Source organism: Sciurus vulgaris (assembly GCF_902686455.1).
Source record: "Sciurus vulgaris genome assembly, chromosome: 14".
NCBI classification, from domain to species: Eukaryota; Metazoa; Chordata; class Mammalia; order Rodentia; family Sciuridae; genus Sciurus; species Sciurus vulgaris.
The window spans coordinates 69215797-69234520 of NC_136475.1; the positions used below are offsets into that span (position 1 = coordinate 69215797).

An 18724-nucleotide genomic window follows, 5' to 3' on the forward strand; every position below is an offset into this window, starting at 1 on the left:
CTGTAATTTTTTATTGGAATTGGTACAAACCCAGTCCATGGTGGGTGTGAGATTTTTAAAGACTGAGGTTCCTCAATCTTGAAGCTCGGTGAGACCCCAAGCCTCCCTTTTATGTTGAAATGCTTATCATCAGCTCAGGGTCTAGCACACTGCAGGTGTTCAGTATGTGCTTACTGTGTGAATGAATGAATGAATGAATGAATGGAAATCCTTCAGACTGGTGATCTAGTAATAGGGAGCTGATAGTAATACTTGATGACACTGTTACAGAAAGTTGAGATGGTTTGGTAAAGGGACAGGTGACAAAGCAAGGCCTGTTTTACTGTGGTTTTTGCTAGTTTGTGAATCTACAGGGTGAGTGCCCTGGCCCACCTAAACCTCTCCTGGATGTCAATGACAGACGTAGCGAACAAGCACTTGCTAGGAGTGAATGGTGTTAAGCTTGGTCATGGTGCTGGGGTAGATAGAAAAGCTTTGGAAACCATCTCTGCTATGGACGTAGAAACCAAATGCATTCTATAATATCAGACGCCCCTTGGCTACAGTTCCTCTCCCCTCCATCTCTCCCCACAATTTTACCTGCTACCAGGTGATACAATCAGAGTATGGGCCAGTTAGGACAATGCCCTTGGGCAAGTCACTGAACCTCCCAAGGGCCAGCTTCCTTGTCTGAAGAAGGGGAAGACACTGGTACTCTGTCTCAGGGTTACTGCACCACAGGTGGCACCAGAGGAAGCTCTCTGTTGATAGCTATCGTCACAGAGGTCGTGTGAGATCCTTCCCATTGCTTAGAATTGAACCAGAGGGGCCCGATGATTCCTTCCTAAATGAGAAGACGTGTCACTGAACTTCCCCCACACTGGGCCATTCCAGTAGAATCTGTGTATTCACCAACCCCTCCTCTCTCTAGGCCAGTGAGCAAAAGGAAAGGACCAGAAGATGGAGGAGCCAGTAGTCAGGTTGTGGGTGTGCAGTATTCAGGGCAAGAGGACAGTCCTTCCCTTCCTGCATGTTTTGTCCTCCCCAAGCCAGAAGAAGGTGCTGCAAGAGTCACTCATCAGGATGCAGGGGCCTGCAGGGACTGGAGATGGACATCTCACTTTGGGCCATCTCCCTGAGGCAGAGCAGCCACAGACCCAGCTTGTGCGCTGCAGGAGTAGAACGGGCAGGCCTTTAGGGGAGTATTCTGGGGGTCTAGAAGTCTCTGCCCTTCAGGATAAAATGAGGAGGTGCTTGACCTGTGGTCCCCGAAGTTAGGGGCTTGCGTGAACATGGGAACTCACCCTGTCCTAGGATCTCTGAGAAGGGGAGAAGGGCACCTGGAGTGTCCCAGGCCAGCAGCCCTTAAAGGTGAAGGAGAGGAAGGTGACCTCACTCTAACCCACCCTTCTCAGACCCCAAAGAGGGCCAAAGAGAACCCCACAGTTCTAGTGTGCAGGGGCTTCCCAGGGGCTGCTGTGTACAAGTATGGATGGCCAGGGGTGGGGGCCTGGTGAGAAGGTCTAGGACAGATGGAACACTGCCCTTTGCCCCAGTTACCACACACTTCACCTACTCAGAAATCACTATGTGAGCAGCAGTTTCTGGGCTAGGTGAAACAACAGAGACACAATCTCTTAAGGATGTCTCTGTCACCTATTCCTCTTTCCTGTGTCCACACCTCAAAAGGACAGGTGATGTCTCATAAGTGGTCCATGAGACTGGCAGCTTGTAGTTCGGGGTGGAGAACAGCTGTCTCTTTGTAAATAAATACATCCAGATTACCACTGATTAAAAAGTCATTAAAGATATGGATGAGGCACTAATTGGGAAAACAACAAATTCCTATTTGTATGTCAATGCTGGTCAAATTGGGACTCTCTGTATTCACCATTATTAAAATAAGAAAGTCTAGGATAGTGATCCAGGGAGGAATTTCTGGAGCCAGACTGTTTAGGTTGAACTCTCAACTCTGCTACTTTCTAGCTGTTGGCAGAAGGAGGTTACTTAACATCTCTGTGTTGCATTTTTCTCAAACTGTGCATTAGGGCTAAGAATAGTTCATGCAGATGGTAGTCTGGGGTGATTAAAGGTAATGATCAAGTAAAGGTCTTGGAGCAGTGCCTGGCATACAGTGAATGCTCAGTAGATGCTAGCTTCTATTGCCATTCTTAAACCTGTTCACCCCACATCCATGAGTAGAGCCTCAACTACATCAGCTCACCCTGCAAACTGCCGGGTGCAGACATCAAATCCCACCAGACAGCAGCTCCCCGGACACAAGCATGCACATGCGTTCTCATTTAAACACTGAAACATGGACAGAGGAATTCCTTGGCCCGAGGTCCCTCTCTTGTGGTTCACATGGAAGCCGGGTGGGCACAGTCCTGCAGGCAATGTATTTTGGCCTGGGTTGTTGAGATTAGCTGCTTGCTCTTATCACAGAAGGCACCTCGTTCTCTTTGCTTCCTCCCTTCATTTCATACTAAGTAAATCTGGCTCTTTTCCTTTTAGTTGCCAGGGAACATTTCCAGACAGAATGTCATGTCATCTCCTAAAGCAGCAATGCAGTGAAATTCAAGGCAGCAGTCACTCCAAATGAAAATGACACAAATACAGGGACAATCTCGAATTGTGAAAACAAAAATTAAGCCTTCACTCCTTAGTTCCAGATGTCTGATCCCATTGATTTCTGTGCCATGCTCCTGGCATCGGGTAAAATATCACCAGAGTCAGTGTGGCATGACCAGTTAAAATGTTAATTTCGACACCATCTCCTAAAACACAATATTGCATGTTTATGAACTCAGAAAGTTTAGATTAAATCACAAGTGAACACTTGCCTGCTTTGGCATCTGGGCTTTTGGATGATGAATATGTAAGAGTTGATGGGTAGGTTACACCCTTTTGGGGTTTACTTTCTGCAAAAAAGAAGAAAAAAAAAGATTTATTTCTAGAGCTGGAGATTTTAGATGGTTCTATACTGATAAGTTCTTTCCCCCTTCCAGTTTATCTCGAGTTGAGTGAAATCAGTCTCTTTTGTACTGAGTGGTTGATTACAATAAGAAAGCCAAGTGGCATTTTGTTTTCTTGTATGTCCTGTGTTTTATTAATATTAGAAGAGAAGCAATAAAATCTCCATGACTTAGTCATTTAGCATTAGCAATCCTTATTTCACACATGAAGTTAAGGTTTCATGCAAACAGCTTTGAATATTTAATTATGACAGCAGATGGACATGAAATGCTGCATGTCCTCTCCTCCCAGGTTCCAAGGCTGTCAGGTCCCCGACAGGCTATATGTGGGTGCTACCTCTCACACTCAGACCCTGCCAATCCATTTATAGGTCATGGCAGTAAACTGAAAGTAAGTAATATAGATCAGCCTTGAAAATAACCACGCGTTGCCACCCGGGAGAGACTTCAGATGCCAAGCAAGTGTATGGATGGTACTGTCTACCCGGGAAACAACAGAAGCATAACAACTAAAAGAGATCAGGGGATTGGACCCCGGTAAGCAGTACCAAATGGGGCAGGATGCAAACTGCCCGAGAAGATGGCTGCTGCAAAAGTCTTCTGATCATGAAGACAGGCCTGAAATGCCGAGGGAGCTTTGTTCTGCAATTAAACTGAAAGTGCCAATGGAATGCAGTGACCCGCCCCGCACCCCAAGGCAAATCATCTGTCTGAGTTGGTAGCTGTTGAATTCCCAGGGCCTCGGGCAGTGTCTGGGGCATAAGGGCTCCAGTGAAGGATGATGCCTAGGCCTCTGTGAGAGTTCACATGGCGGGGTGGGGGTATCAGTTGTGATCCGTTATTTACCTGGAATAATGCACGCATTCTGGCTCTCAACCGGAGGGAATACTTTTAGAGCATGAAGCTTGTGGAAGGGAGGGTAAGGAATGCCACAGAAGAGCCTTGTGGGTGGGACGGAATTGTGCCCAACGTGCCATTGGCACAAGGGATGGTAGGGTCTCCCGAAGGGCCTGGGCCTGGGAGTAAGAAAAAAAGCCAGGCTCTAGGCTTCTGTCTTGGTTTTCCTTTCATTAAGTCGCCGTTAAGCTGTGGGGACTTCCAAGACTCTTGCTTTTTACATTTAGAAAATGTAAAAGTAATGATATGGCCACTACTTAACTGCACAAAGCTGTAAGGAAGAAAGTTAGTTAAAATATTTGGAAAAAAAAATGTTATGGTTTAGATATGAGGTGTCCCCCAAAAGCTCATGTATGAGACAAGGCAAGAATTTTCTCATAACCCAATCAAGAAATGATTGGGTTATGAGAGCTTTAACCCAATCGGTGAATTAATCCTCTGTTATGGATTAACTTGGTGATAACCGTAGGCAGGTAGGGAGTGACTGGAGGATGTAGGTCACTGGGGGCATCCCTTTGAGGTTTGTAGTTTGTCCCTGGTGAGCAGAGCTCTCTCTGATTCCTGCTTTCTGTGTCCTGAGCTGCTCTCCTTCACCATGTCCCTCTACCATGATGTTTGGCTCATCTTGGGTCCAGAGCTATGGAGTCAGCCGTCTATAGACTGAGACCTCTGAAACCGTGAGCCTCAAATAAACTTTCCTTCCTCTATGTTGTTCTCATCAAGCCTTTTGGTCATAGAGACAAAAAAGTTGACTAAAACAATATATTTAATATATATTGGAAATATATATATCATGTATATATCTATAAAGATGCAAAAACTTATTCTGGTGTAACCTATAAATTCCACTCAAAGGCAAAATGAGGCAAAACATTGGGCTTATTGGCTATAGTCACTTCACCTCACCTTTGAGGAACACAATGTGGCATTTCCAAGTCCTCCACCTGTGTCTAGGTGTGCTACCAATAGACAGTATTCGGGGTCATTTCAGAACCCATGAGAGCCCTACCCATGGCTGTGGGCCATACTTTAATCAACAGAAAGTGATCAGAAAAATCATCTCTGTGTATTCACTATTCTTCTCACAACTAAAACCTGATGGCTCTGTTTCTATTCAGAAGGAAAAGAAGCTTGAGCTGAGTTCTCTGAAATGTGGATCAAAAAAAAAAATTAGGGGGTCAGGTGCTGAGCTGCATGCCTGTAATCCCAGCGGCTCAGGGGGCTGAGGCAGGAGGATCACGAAGTTCAAAGCCAGCCTCAGCAATGGCGAAGCGCTAAGCAACTCATTGAGACCCTGTCTCTAAATAAAATACAAAATAGGGCTGGGGGTGTGGCTCAGTGGTGGCGTGCCCCTGAGTTCAAACCTTGCCACCTTCCCCAAATAAATAAATACAATTTAAAAAAAAAGCAGTCGGGGGGTCATCACTGGCCTTTAGAATCCTAGGACTGTCCAAAGATCATGCTGACCAAAAATGCATGTTCCCCCCACCCCCAGTTCTCCAAAGCAAATTAATTACAGGAGCACAGTGACCTGTAAAAATTAGAAATAAAAACTTAGAGAAAGGTCATGAGGATTCTGACATGATCCAGTTAAACTCGCTGGCCGTGAACTTCTGAATAACGGGGTGTTCCTTGGCTGCAGCCTTTTGCTGCAGTGCGCTCCGTAACTCATCCATTCGAAAGAGGCTTCCTAGCCACCGCAGAAGCACGGATGTTTATTATCGTTGGCGAAAAGTACTTTTGGTTAAATGTCACTAGGAGGAATGAGGGGAGATGGAAGCTGAAATTTATAGGGAATAATCTCAGCAGATTGATTTTCATTTTAAAAACCTAAAACATCTCTACTCTCACGGAATTAATTTTTCTTTTAAGCCTCTGGTGGGATTCTTGAATTGCAGGCTGAGCCCCTTAAGGTCGAAATGCTTTTATTTAGCCAAGGGTTACTTGGAAACACCTATGTGGAGATTATATTTCTTTCTGTCTCAACGTATTTGTATTCTAGACACTAGCATTTTCATATGGACTCTGTTCTGAGTTCTGTTACAAGGCAAAGGGTTGATGCCCTTCCACTATCTGATAAAGAGACCAGTCCAATTTCAACCTTCGGTGTGCAGAACCTGGCAGGCAAAAGGGAACAGGAGTTGCTCATTTTGAGAAGAACTCTAACAGGTCTGTCTTTTGTTGTATTACAACCTTGACAGTTAGAGGATAGTAGGGTTTAGGGCATGGGATGCCTAATGATTCTAGAGAGCCACCCCGTCTGGAAGGCCTGGCATGTTATGAGACATTTCTCTTCTCAGTTTCAGTTGCCTCTTCATAGGTGGCTCCTTCTCAGGAAAGTCATGACAGTTCCAGGAAGATTTGCTAGAATCGAGTTTAAAATCCTGCTGAACTGTCTTAGAGAAAATGGGAGACTCAGGTCCTGCATAGTTGAGGTTTAAGTCGAGCCTAGGACATTGTGTTGTACTCAGATGTTAATGGGGACATGTCAAAAGCCTGAGGGGCTCCTGCTGGCCAATCTCATAAAACACAAGCACTAATAAGGACAATGATGATAATGGATAATAATGTGCTGTATTTTAAAACACAATCCAAGAGTCCTCAGTCCACATTAAAACAAAAAAACAGGCACAGGTTGTTGTGGGGAAGAAAACTCTTCTTTACTTAAGAATACTAGCTAATAAATGTGGAAGGGATGACAGAATTAGGAAAAATTATTATTTTACAATTACATTTGCCCTCTGTTTCCATGGATCCCCAAATCTGTGGTTTCAACTAACCTCAGTTTGAAAATATTTGGAAAAAGAATTATGTCTGTGCTGAACATGTATTTACTTTTTTTTCTTGTCATTATTCCTTAAACAATATATATAACTATTTACATAGCATTACACCGTATTCGGTATTATATAAGTAACCTAGGGATGATGTGGAGTATATAAAAAGATGCATGTAGGTTATATGCAAATAATATACCTTCTTACGTAAGGGATTGAGCATCCTACAGATTTTGGCAACCACAGGGGGTCCTGGAATCAGTCCCCATGATACTGAGGGACTATTGTACTAATGTAATTCTTGCTACAGCAAGGATGAGCACTGGATTTAAAATTACCAAGTGAAATTTATCTGGGAAGCAGTTATCCAAGTTGTTTTAAAGAATCACTCTATAGATTGCTTATTAGTGATGAGTATCTTTGCCTGGGAGAGATATAGTAAAGTAGCCAACTAATCAAATGTAGTCTCACTACTAATTAGATAAACCAATACTACATGCCGCCTGATGTGGCCATTGTGGTATGACCCAATGGATATGCTATTATGACCTATCTTTTTCAAAATATTTAACTTGAATTCAATCACGAGGAAGCAGTTGGAAATATTTTTTGTCCAGATTGTGGGACATACTGCTAGTCAACTGACCTGGACTTCATAGATGTCAAAGCCATTCATGACCAAAAAGGTAGTGTGGTGGGGAATTAAAGATACTAACTGTACATGACAATCAAACGCAATGCATGACTTTTGATCAGATTGAGGATCCTAATAAAAAAAGAAATTATAATAAAGAATACTTCAGAGATAATTGAATAAGAACTTTTTATTAGATATTATTATTATGTCAAGGTTAATTTCTGGGTGTGGTATTATATTGTTGTCATTTAGGAAAATGTTGTTCCTATAAGATGCGTGCTGAAGCATTTAGGGATAAAGTGTCTTGATGCCTGCAGCTTATGTTCACATGGTTCAGAAAAAAAAGTATCCATAGATGATAGATGGATTGGTAGATAGAACAAATGAGGCAAAATATTAGCAATTTGTGAATCTAGGTGAAAGAAATATGGGTATTCATTGTACTATTCTTTTAACGTTTCTTATTAATTTCCAGGTATGGGGCATATTAGCCTAAAAAAAGACTAGTTTAAAAATATAAATTATTAAATGCAATCCATTTTATTAAAAGTTTGGACTTAAAGAGAGCAGTAGTGTATTTAAAACGAGCAATCGGAGGTTTTAACATTTCCAGATTTGACTTCGTAGTGATTTATCGTGTAATTATAATTCATTGTTGTGTGATCTTAATTATCAGAAGAATTAGTGCTTTGGATTTCTATGAAATGAGATGGGCCATCAATAAAAGCTAACAGCTCACTGAAAAGAGCTTGCCTCACTCTGGGAGGTATCCCGAGAACTTACTATTAGCAGTGTGGGTTCAGCATGTAGCCATACCTGAGACAATGAAGGATTCTCTCCATCTTGGTAGGGATAATGACTGGACACCATTGGAGAAACTCCCTTTGTAACCGGACTGTCCAGCAACCTTCCGAACGAGTATTTTCCCTCCTGAATTATCGAGCACACCACTATGAAAAGAAAAAAAAAATTGAAGAAAGTATAGAAATGCTCTTAGACATCAGCAAACATGCAAGCCAGCCTCCATCTTTATGTAGACAAATGAAGGCAGTGAGGTTAAGGAAAAGTTTACCCTGACCTGCAGCCCAGCCCCAAGAATGGTGCCCCCATCGATGTAGCCTGGCACCTGACCTGCCAGGTTCAGTGTTCTTTTCCTCTGTATAGAACCCCATCTGTCAGTCAGGAATTGGTCACCATGCCTCAAATGTCTTTTTTCCCTGGCTTTCTAGTTCCTACTGGATCCCCGCCCCGCCACCTTTTTCTTTCTTTTTTTGTTTGTTTGTTTTGAGTCACTGTCTCATTGCATTATCCAGGTTCAAGTGAACCTCTCACTCAGCCTTCTGAGTAGATGAGACTCCAGGAGCATCACCACACCCAGCTTCTCACTGGTTCTCTCAGGTCAAACCTCTTTCCTAACAATTTCCAATTCTGTTTTGTGATATCACAGAATAAATCCAGTCATTATGAATGGCAGTATGAAATTCTTAATTTTCTTAACAGGATTTGTTCCCATTCTGCCTTTGCCCCATCCCTTATTTTTGACAGGAGTATTTGGTTCTTTTCTTGTCCGAATAGACATGTTCTGATATTGATCCAATGTACTTAGTTGCTTTAGAGCTCTGCTTTAATTCTAATTCTTTGAAGAGACATTTTTTAAAAATTGCATTGCTGGGGATTAAACCCTCAGCCTCTTGCATCCTAGGCAAGTGCTCTACAATTGAGCTACATCCCTGACCTAGTATGGATTTATTTAAACTAAATTTTTTTGTTTGTTCTGGGCCAGGAAGGGAAGATGTGCAGTATATTAAGCATATTTAAATAGTCGCTAGGACTGGGAATGTAGCTCAATCATAGGATGCATGTTTAGAATGCATGAGGCCTGGGTTCAATTCCCTGCCCCTGGTGGGGGGCGGGGAAAGCAGAAAGAAAAGCGTTTTCCAACGACCGGAAGTTGTTTCTTTAATTTGTAAGATATCTCCAGGTTTTAAATCCTGATGTGATATTGACTGACATGTCTATGTTAATGTTTCTTCTTCTCTGTTTGGCAAGAGGTCCATTCTGGTTCCTAAATAGCACTTTCACAATGACATCTCCTTGCCTCAGAGCCTAATGTGACTCCTTTGGGTATCTGTAGTTCATGGCACTACATGATGAGCGAGTATGTGGATTTCTTTCCATAAATACCCTCCCCCTGCTCCTGGAGTGGTAGTTGCCATTTCCTGCTTTCCCACCTTCTCCGTGAGTCAGCGATGTTCAACTCAACTTCCCAATGACCCAGAAGGAAAGAAAGTGATAATAACACTTGACATGTGAAGCACTTAATTGCTTTAAAATCATCTCACGTATGACATCTCCCTGGGTCCTCCCAGCAAACCTCTGAGTAGTGGCGTATAGGGAACGCTGCGATTGCCATTCCCTAGAAGCAGGCTGTTTCTCCGAGTGACTGATTCACTCAAGGTTTCGTAACTAGTGAATTGCAAGAGGAATTTGAATCCAAGTCTAACTGACTCCAATCTTGGACTTGTCCCTTGTGATCATGCTACCTCTCTGGGTTCAAGAGCACAGGATCTCCCATGACAACTCCTTCTCACTCCTCCGAGTCTTTACTTCCTGCCCTCTCTCCACAGTTGGGAGAGTCTTCTCCCACTACAGTCAGACTGGTTTCTACTTGCCTGGCCAACCACATATTTCCACTCACGTGGCTTTGATTATGCTGCTCTTTCCCCTGGAAAATCTTGTTCCATGTCTGCCTGACCAGGCCTGAGCAGCTTTCCAGGTACATCCATCCCCAGAGTCTCCCAGAGAGTTTGGCATTGCGCTGCACCCACAGTCCTCTTAGAATCTTAGTCTCACAACTTAGAATCTGAGTTTGTTCTATCCTGTAGTACTTCCTGAAAATGTCTGCAATTAATTTTATCCTTCAACTGAACTGGAAAATTTCTTATGGAAAGGACAGGAATTGATGCTTTTGTGTCAGAAGGCCTATTTGTGGTATTTGGGCACCAATTAGACCAGTGTTTGGGAGATGATTGTCAAGGTTTCAGGATTTTGAGAGCTGGTTGACTTGACATTGGTAGCTTGAAATCAACCATGGTGGGAATAGGTATACGTGGAAAAGGGCAAATAGGGCCTGTCCCCTCCTTGCCCTGTTTTTGGAAAACTGGTTTTTAAAAACATTTTCCAGCATGCCACTTGCTCAGTCTGAAAATTATGATGATTTAAAAAACAACAACAAAATTATCTCATGCTCTCCTTAACTTACAATGAATGAGGAAAATGGGAAATAACACTTACCCTTTCCTTTTTCTTCAGAGAAATCATTCTCCCTTGGGTTTATATTATATTACACCTGGGACTGCGTTTTTGAGGAACTGTGTGCTGGTGCCCACACTCCTGTATACGAGTCAGGAGCCCTGTGGCTGTGACATCCCTTGCGAGGGTTATGCAAGACTGAATACCCCGAAATTGGGACAAATGTACATGCAGAATTATGGGTTCTCATGAGATTTGCCTGTTGGGGTAGAGTGAAGCCTCATCTTCCCTCCTAATTGGAGGATGCAGATATTTCAAAATCAGGGAGACTATGCCAATATAGAAGATACTGGCGAAGGAGGGAGAGAGTTGGGAAATGACTGTGTTCCACTTGTGAGCAGATGAGAGCTCAAAGCGGTTGCACTTTGGAGAATTTATGGAAATGTGACCTCATTTGTATCCTCATTCTCTGGAAGAGCAAAACAAGTTCCACTTCTTGGTGTTCCTCAGACGCTCTGCATGGTGCTGCACATGGCATTGATGTCTATATGTTTCCTGTCCCTAGTACCAAGGGTTAGCGATAAGCTGAGGGTAAGTTCCTTGGTTCAGAGAGAAGGAACAAGTTTGGAAGAGCTGCTGTTTTAGGGGTGAGCATTTGATCAGAAATCAGTGGGAAGAGTATTCTGCATGAAGGTGGCCTCTTCATTGCTCCACCTTGGAGGAATCTCTGTTCCCCAGCACGCAGCCCCCTTTACATACGGGGCTAATTTAGGATAAGACTGAGCCAAAATACAATGTCTCCAATATGTCCATAATCTCTTTGGTTTGAAGGAATCAAGGAGATGACTTATAAGAAAACATATGAGCACGATATAGTATATGAACATGAATTCAAATTAACCTGAATTTCTAAACCAAGATATGCTCTCTCCTTCCTTCTGGCTCTGACCATGGGGGAATTCTGGTAGGACAGTGGCTATAGGTCCCCGATGCACTTTCAACTCATGTTCTCTATGTCTTAAATCCTGCCTTCTGAAAACAGACATGCTCTTTTGGTGAAAAACAAAGCTAAAGTAGCATCCAAAATTCCAGTTTTTCCTTCAGATTGTTATTTACCCTCCCCAAGGATAGCAATACCTCTTCCAATGAGTTTTTCGATTGTGCCAGGAAGCCACCATAGTATTCGATGGTCAAGCAGCCAATATTGTTTCTGAAGCATTCAAGCTCTTTCCTTCCACCTTCATCTGTATTCTTCTCACCAGGTCCTATAGTCCACCCCATACTCTGGGGCTGCAGATCCCTGGTTTGGTGAATGCCCTTCATATTTTCTTGCCAGGGGTACCTCTGTCCTTCATGAAGCCTTTTCTAACCCTGACTCGTGTGAAGTGCCTCCTTTTGGAGTTCTCATTTTGTACACTAAGCGATGCTGGGACTCCCTTGTTCTTATCACAATGTGACAACTGGGCTTTGGGCTGGAAGTCAGGGGAGATGAGTTCTAATCTTCAGTGTGCAAATAACTAGCAATTAAATTGACTTTCCTATGCCTAATGGCCTCTTTTGAAAAATGGGGATGCTAATAATGCCTCATAGGATTGAGTTGAAGCTAGGAAAGAATCAAAATATATGGATTCCTTGTCCATTTAATGACATCTTTGGTAAGGTCAAATTTACTCTTGTGGCTCTCTTCTTCCTAGGAAATGTGGAAGGGTAGGAGAGAGCCAGCTAGTGCCATAGGCAACAGAGTATCAACCATCTAGGATCACACTTGGAAAAATATAGGCCACCTTAGGACAGACTTAGCTAGCCTCTGCAGCAGATGTCACTGTCTCCACAGACGTGAGAGTCTATATAGACACAGACTGGAGATTGCTCACAGTGTTGGTGGGCTGTATGGGCATGCACACGTGTGTAAAGTTGTGTGTGTGAGCAAGCATGTGTGTGATCAGTGTGTGTAGGAGGCATTCATGTGGCACAGATAATCACATAGGGGCATGCACCTGTGTATTTGTGCACATATGTGTATATAGACTTACACACCTATTTCCTATTTCGCATGAAATTGATTTCAGGGCAAAAGCAATTTTTATTTCATAGTCGGAATTTAGGAAACAGTGTTTGGTGTCATTTTCTTTGCTATTCCATTACTTGTACTTAATAAGCTGTCATAGTCCTGCTGCCATTAAAAAACCAGTTAGCTCATCACCCCTCAGCCATAGTGGGGAAAAGGGAAGTATGACTGATAAAATCTTCCAATAATTCTTAAGCTTAATCTTACGTACATTTTTTTCTTAGAGCTTCCTCCAAATTTCAAGGCATCTACTTGAAAGGAAACAGAGTTTACATTGTCACCTCTCTCTTTCTGGCAGAGTTAATGACTAAAGAACCAATTGGCTTATGTGTAAATACAGAAAAGGAAAAGATACCAGAAGCTTGAAGAATTCAGAGACTTCATCCAGCATCCAGTCATTAATCCAAGAATTGACTGGGGAGTCACATCTCAAAATTGTTCTGGCAGCAGTCACGAACAGGGGCTCTGCAGCCATTTGGACTTGGGTTTGAGTCTCCACCCTGCTACTTTACAACAGTGTGGCTTAAGAAAACTCATCTTTCAGAGGTGCATAACAGTAGTAGATACCACATAGGAGAATGGCAAGGACTAAATAAGACAGCACAGGTGAAGCGCTCAATCCCTATGTGTCAGTCTTATCATCAAAGTTATTGAGGAGACATACATGTCCCTGTGTGTTGACCCCAGAATTCAGAAAAGGTAGTGTGAGGATTCTGGGAAGGTCACTTTCCATCTCCTCATTTGGGAAGTGACTTGGTTCAAAGCACGCCATGTTTCCTGTCCTCCTTCCTGGATCCCGACCAATGGTTGACCAGGAGATACCTCCCATCACCCTTCTCCTCATTTCTTTGGTTCTCTTTTGTCTCCAGGCCAACACCAGAGACATGCTAGTTTTTCCTTCAAACATTTGGGCATTCTTTGGTCACGTCCCTCTCATTTCCTTGCCCAGCACATACAGGTAGAAACAAAAATGGCTTTGCTTTGCTTTGGTTTCCTTGTCATGAACATAGAAGAGTAGAATTCTTCCCTCCTCATCAAGATATAAAGAGACTCAAGCTGTCCTTTCTAAGAGTGTTGTGAAAGGAGATGCAGGGCCACATATGACTTCTGACTCATCTCTTTAGGGTATAGTTGCCTAATAAAATGCAGGATGCTTGAATTTGTACGTTTTTGCTTGCTAAATACAGCAACCCTGCACCACTGGCCCCTGTCAGCTCTTGATTGCTAGTTATTAAGAAGCTCAGAGCCACCCACCTGTGCACCGCAGCGCCACACACGCTAGAGTAAGACGCATAGACACCAGTGCCATAAACATGGTACTTGGGGTCTTGGCATCCTGCTGGACATTTCACAATGAACTCAGGATTGATTATCTTTCCGGCTTTGACATCACAGTTGATCTGAGGCACAGCTGGGAATACAAAAAGGAGGTCAAAATTACACCTGTGATATCAGCTCATCTATGACTTGGCTCTGTTAGGTTGTAAATTTGCTTAGTTTCTAAAAGTCAGAACCTGGGCTGACCTCGCATCCCTTCCACATAATGAGAGCAGAGATGTCATTAGGACATTCCTCAGACTAAAAGAACAATGTCCACCCACTGCATTCAACCTGCCAAGAGCAAAATTTATTCCTGTGCTTATTTGGACAATTAATTAATATGAGAAGAGAACTCTGGGAAAAGACCCACCTCTAGTGACCAGAAATGTAATCTTGAGTCAATGGTGGGAGGATACTGGATTTTCAGAAGCTCTGTTGTTAGCTCAGAAAGAGAAAACTCTAAGACCACCTCACATGAGAAACGAAAGGTATTCTAGGAGGGGCAAACAAAGAGAGCATGAGACTTAGGTGCGGAGATGCCCGGGATAAGCCTGGTGGGAGGGCAGTGGGTTGGTTGGGCTGGGCTGGGTTCAGGGGGCTGAAATGCTTGTGTTAAGTGCAGGATGTGGGACACCAAGGAAGGTCTTTGAACAGGGGGAGATATGACAAAAGTGACCTTGGTCCTAGAGGATTCTTTAGGCCTAGAGGCTGGGTCGCTATGGGATTGATCTTTTCTCATCTTCAACATTTTGTGGCAAGCTGGGAACTCCCCTGATGAGCATCCAGGGAAGCCCATCCACTCTTTTCTCCCTCTCTTTGGCTTTGTAACTTCTTGAAGACTAGTCCTGTGCAGTAGGCAAATCTTCTGGAGCTGAAAGCTTGCCTGGGGGGTCAGGCAGAAAACATGCTCTATTACTAATAACTAAACAAAGATGGGGTTGCATCTTCCTGGCAAAGATTTTCCCTCAGAAACTCCTGAAGGAAAAGATTCCCTAGATAAGACTATCCTGGTGCCCTTCAAGCTGGGAATGTATCCGGTCCTGGGTCCCATTTCCAGAAGGGACTGCAACATGAGCACAGTCGTGATGGTCCCCAGAAATGGGCCATTCAGTCGCGAAAAGGTAAGAATTTGGAAACAAGGGACAGTTGTCTTCCCAAGTGCGACTGTTGTGTGCTGTGACACCATAGGGCTGAGCTAGAACTGAAGGGGTAAACTTTCCATCGAGGCAAATGTTGCCAAGAACTTTCTAGGAATTGGCGTTGTCCTTGAAGGAAGAGGCTGGCTCATGAAGCACTGACTCCCCATTGGTGGAGGTCTGCAGGCAGAACAGTTGAAAAGGGGATTTCTACATTGGGTGGGAGGTGGAAATAAAACCTCTCCCAGTGCTAAGAGTCTGTGATTACACGCATGGATCCAGGAGCCCTGCCAGGCCACCCACCCTCTAACTGAGTTACCAAGATGGTCTCAGAGTTGCTAATGGGTTCCAGCTGTTTCCAAAAAGCACGCAATTTTTTTTTTTTTTTTTTTTTTTTTAACCCTTATGTACCTGGATGAGCTGAGTTGCATTTCCTTCAGGCTGGGGAAAGAATGGAAGTTAGAACTTTTGCTCATTTCTTACACGCCCCTCCCAGGAGAGTTTTGCCACTCAGGGCTAGGCCAGCAAGGTGCTTCTTCTGGGAACTGGGGCTGGATTTGATCACAGGCTTAAGCAATTTGTGGTCTCCATTAAGAAGTGGAGAACTGAGATTAAAGCAGTTGGTTTCATTCTGCTTACCAAAGGTTGCCTCCTCACCAGTGTTATTTCCTTTATACCTTTTGCGCCTTTTAACTCTGATACTCACGGCTACATTTACTACTTTGAGTCTAGGGGTGCATTTTTTAAAGGCAATTTTTTGGGGTTGAAGACGCCACATCAGCTCATTGCTAGATCCCTCTGTGAAACTGAAGTGTGTTCTACTCTCCTTTCCTCTACAGATCACTTACCCACGTCCAAATGCATCTCCTCCTTAGATATAAAGAAAATGCAAAACTTCTTTTTGCATCTTAGTTCTTTGAAATAGGAGGTGACAAAGCTCTGTGACCTGGGATTAAATTCTAACATACTTCAACACTTGGAGACTTGGGATCTTCTGGAAGGCCAGCCAGATCTTTAGGGATTGAGTAAAGGTGTGTAAATCCAGAAGCTTATTAAATGAATATTGTTCAATGACCAAACCTGTTGAAAGACTTCATGGGGGGCACAGTACTGGTGGTAGAATTTTCCATGAAATAGTTGGCTTAAAAGACAAGGGGAAAATGACACATGGGAATATTTTGCATTCTGCTAATCAATTTTCCCCCTTTGGAAGGGAATTTGTGTGTGTGTGTGTGTGTGTGTGTGTGTGTGTGTGTGTGTGTGTGTTACAACACCTAGGAAATATTTTAAGTAAGTTCTGCTATATGTCTGCCCAACAGAATCAGCAGAAATGGTGGATGAACTCATTAATTTGAAACAAATGAAATCAAGCACATATGCTCATCTACTTTGGAAAAACACAAAGCAATGGCAAAGTGTGGTTAAAGGTCAAATATTTGTTAAATGTGTACAGAAAATTAAGCTGGAGAGAATGTACTAATTAAATTTTGCAGAGTAATTGCCAAAATCATTGGAAAGTGTAGTATATGTCCAGCCAGAAAAAAAGCAGCCATTTGTATCTTTCTGGCGGCTCTTCTTTAAGAATGTAAGAAAACATGGCTCATTTCTTTACAGTATTTTCCCAGTTATCTGTGAAGTAGTTTGTTTTCTTTTAACCATCTTCCATCCCTCCACTTGGTCTTTTTATTTCCTCTGAATGTTTTTGAACTAATCAATGCTAACAAGTTGGGGTTTCCTTTCTCTCTCTCTCTCTCTCTCTCTCTCTCTCTCTCTCTCTCTCTCTCGTTTAGGGTTTTTTTTTTGTTTTGTTTTGTTTTTTTCTTCACATTTTCTTTTCTCCTCTGGATTTTATCCCTAAAATATAAAAACCAGACTTCCTTGAGAGGACAATTCAAAAGCAAGGCAGCTCAGGAAGCATCATTCTCAGGCTTGAGGGCTGACTTTTGACTGATGCCCAGACATTCAGAGGGGAAGGCTGTGTCCCCATGGCTAACCTCAGGAAAGAACTTCTTTTCAAGTTCTAGGAAGGTTTATTCCCAAGAGCATGGGGAGAAGGCAAGACAAAAGCTTCTTCTGTTCCTTCTGGAGTGGACTGTCTCTGCTGGTAATGAGGAAGACCCCAGGCTGCGATCACTGAGGACCAGGGAGTGTTCACAGAGGCCCAAGCTTCACTCCCTGCTCAGCTTCTCCCGGTATGTCCTCACCTGCTCCTTTGGATGGTTCCTTAAGGTTACCTGGCCATCTTATAGTTGCTATCATCATCAGAGTTCACATGACAGCATCTCAGTATGTGCCAAGGATTCCTTCCTAGAGGTCCTTGGGATCAGACACCAGGAAAAGAGAAGAATCACTGGTAAACCAGATGGCTAAAGCTGCTGGTTGACCTTAGACACAGGTACAGGTGTCAGCAGCATTGATCTCATAGTGTTCCTGGGCAGAGGTCACACCTCAGAACAGAGATACTGTCTGAGCCACTGTTTTAATGCACAATTAGAATCTCAGGAACAGACCTGCAAATGTTTCTGCTGTGGGTTGGGTCTCATGCCAGGACTAGTAACAATGATTAGGTGACATGACGTACAACAAGCCAGGTATGTAGCAGCCAAAATCAAACTGTATGCTCTTCTTATTTTGCTATTCATCTTTTCAATGATCCCAGCAATGTAAGCCAATTGCTTTCTGGGGAAAATTTTTTCCATATTAATTAGAGAAAGCCTTTATAGGCTTGTCTCATGGATGTTAATGAAGAAGAATTATTATAACATAGAAGCACTTATGCACCAAAAGATTGGATATTAAGCTTAATTTTGTTGTACTATGATATTCAACAAGTGCAAAATCCCATTTTAAGAAAATTATGCAAAAATTGTTAGTTTAATGAAATAAAAATGACAACTAATTTGTAGATGAATGTGTTCTCCTTCTTGATTCTGATATCTAGTGAACAGGTCGTACTAATTCTTCCCTTCTATTGACTTTCTTTCACAGAGCATTCTTTTCCATTTTTCTTAAACAGTTTCTGATCATGTGGAGTCTTTACTCAAAAACCGTCAATAGCTTCTGATTGCCTTTAGGAAAATTTGAAAATCCTTAAGATCTTTCCACAGTCCCTTCCACACAATTTCCGGGCTTGCCAATACTGTCCCTGCTACTTCCTAGATACATGCTGTCTTCAGACTTGGCTTCTCACCTGGACTGCTCTTTCCTTTCATCTGCTTTTTCAAAGTCCCTGTCACAGTTACACCTTCCTGCATGTACTAGAATATAAACTCCATGAGGGCAGGCATTTTTGTCTGATTTGTCCATTGGTGTATATAATAGAATACTGAATGCATGAATGAATGAAGCAAACCCATTAGAAAACCCTGTTCTTTTCATTTCTAAATCTACTATTTCCCCTCTACCTTCACTTGGTTCAAGTCACTGGCACTTCCTGTTGGACTGTTAAGAGAACAGCTCTGTCTTGGCTTCTTCCTTCCAAGCTTGCCGCCTTTTGCCCCAATCCTTTCTCCACTGCACAGCCACTGTGGTGCCTTAAAAATGGAATCAGATTATATCTTTCTCCTGCTCAAAACTCCTCATTGACTTCCTATTACCCTTAGCATAATGTCCAAACTCCATAAGATGGTTAATAGGTCTTACAGGATTTGGGCCCTGTACTCCCCCTACTTAATCTTCCACCA

General features: G+C 42.9%; 1 protein-coding gene across 3 annotated transcripts in view; it reads right to left on the bottom strand.

Annotated features, from left to right (window-relative positions):
* The window catches only part of VIT (vitrin), a 108924-nt gene that overhangs the window by 46085 nt on the left and 44115 nt on the right, over positions 1 to 18724 (bottom strand). For all 3 annotated transcript variants that reach the window (XM_079109599.1, XM_079109598.1, XM_079109597.1), the window contains exons 4-6: positions 13840 to 13996; positions 8082 to 8215; positions 2823 to 2900 (exon numbers count right to left, since the gene is read on the bottom strand). In XM_079109599.1, coding sequence (XP_078965725.1) covers positions 2823 to 2900; positions 8082 to 8215; positions 13840 to 13996 — 369 coding nt within the window. The remainder of the gene's footprint in view (positions 1 to 2822; positions 2901 to 8081; positions 8216 to 13839; positions 13997 to 18724) is intronic.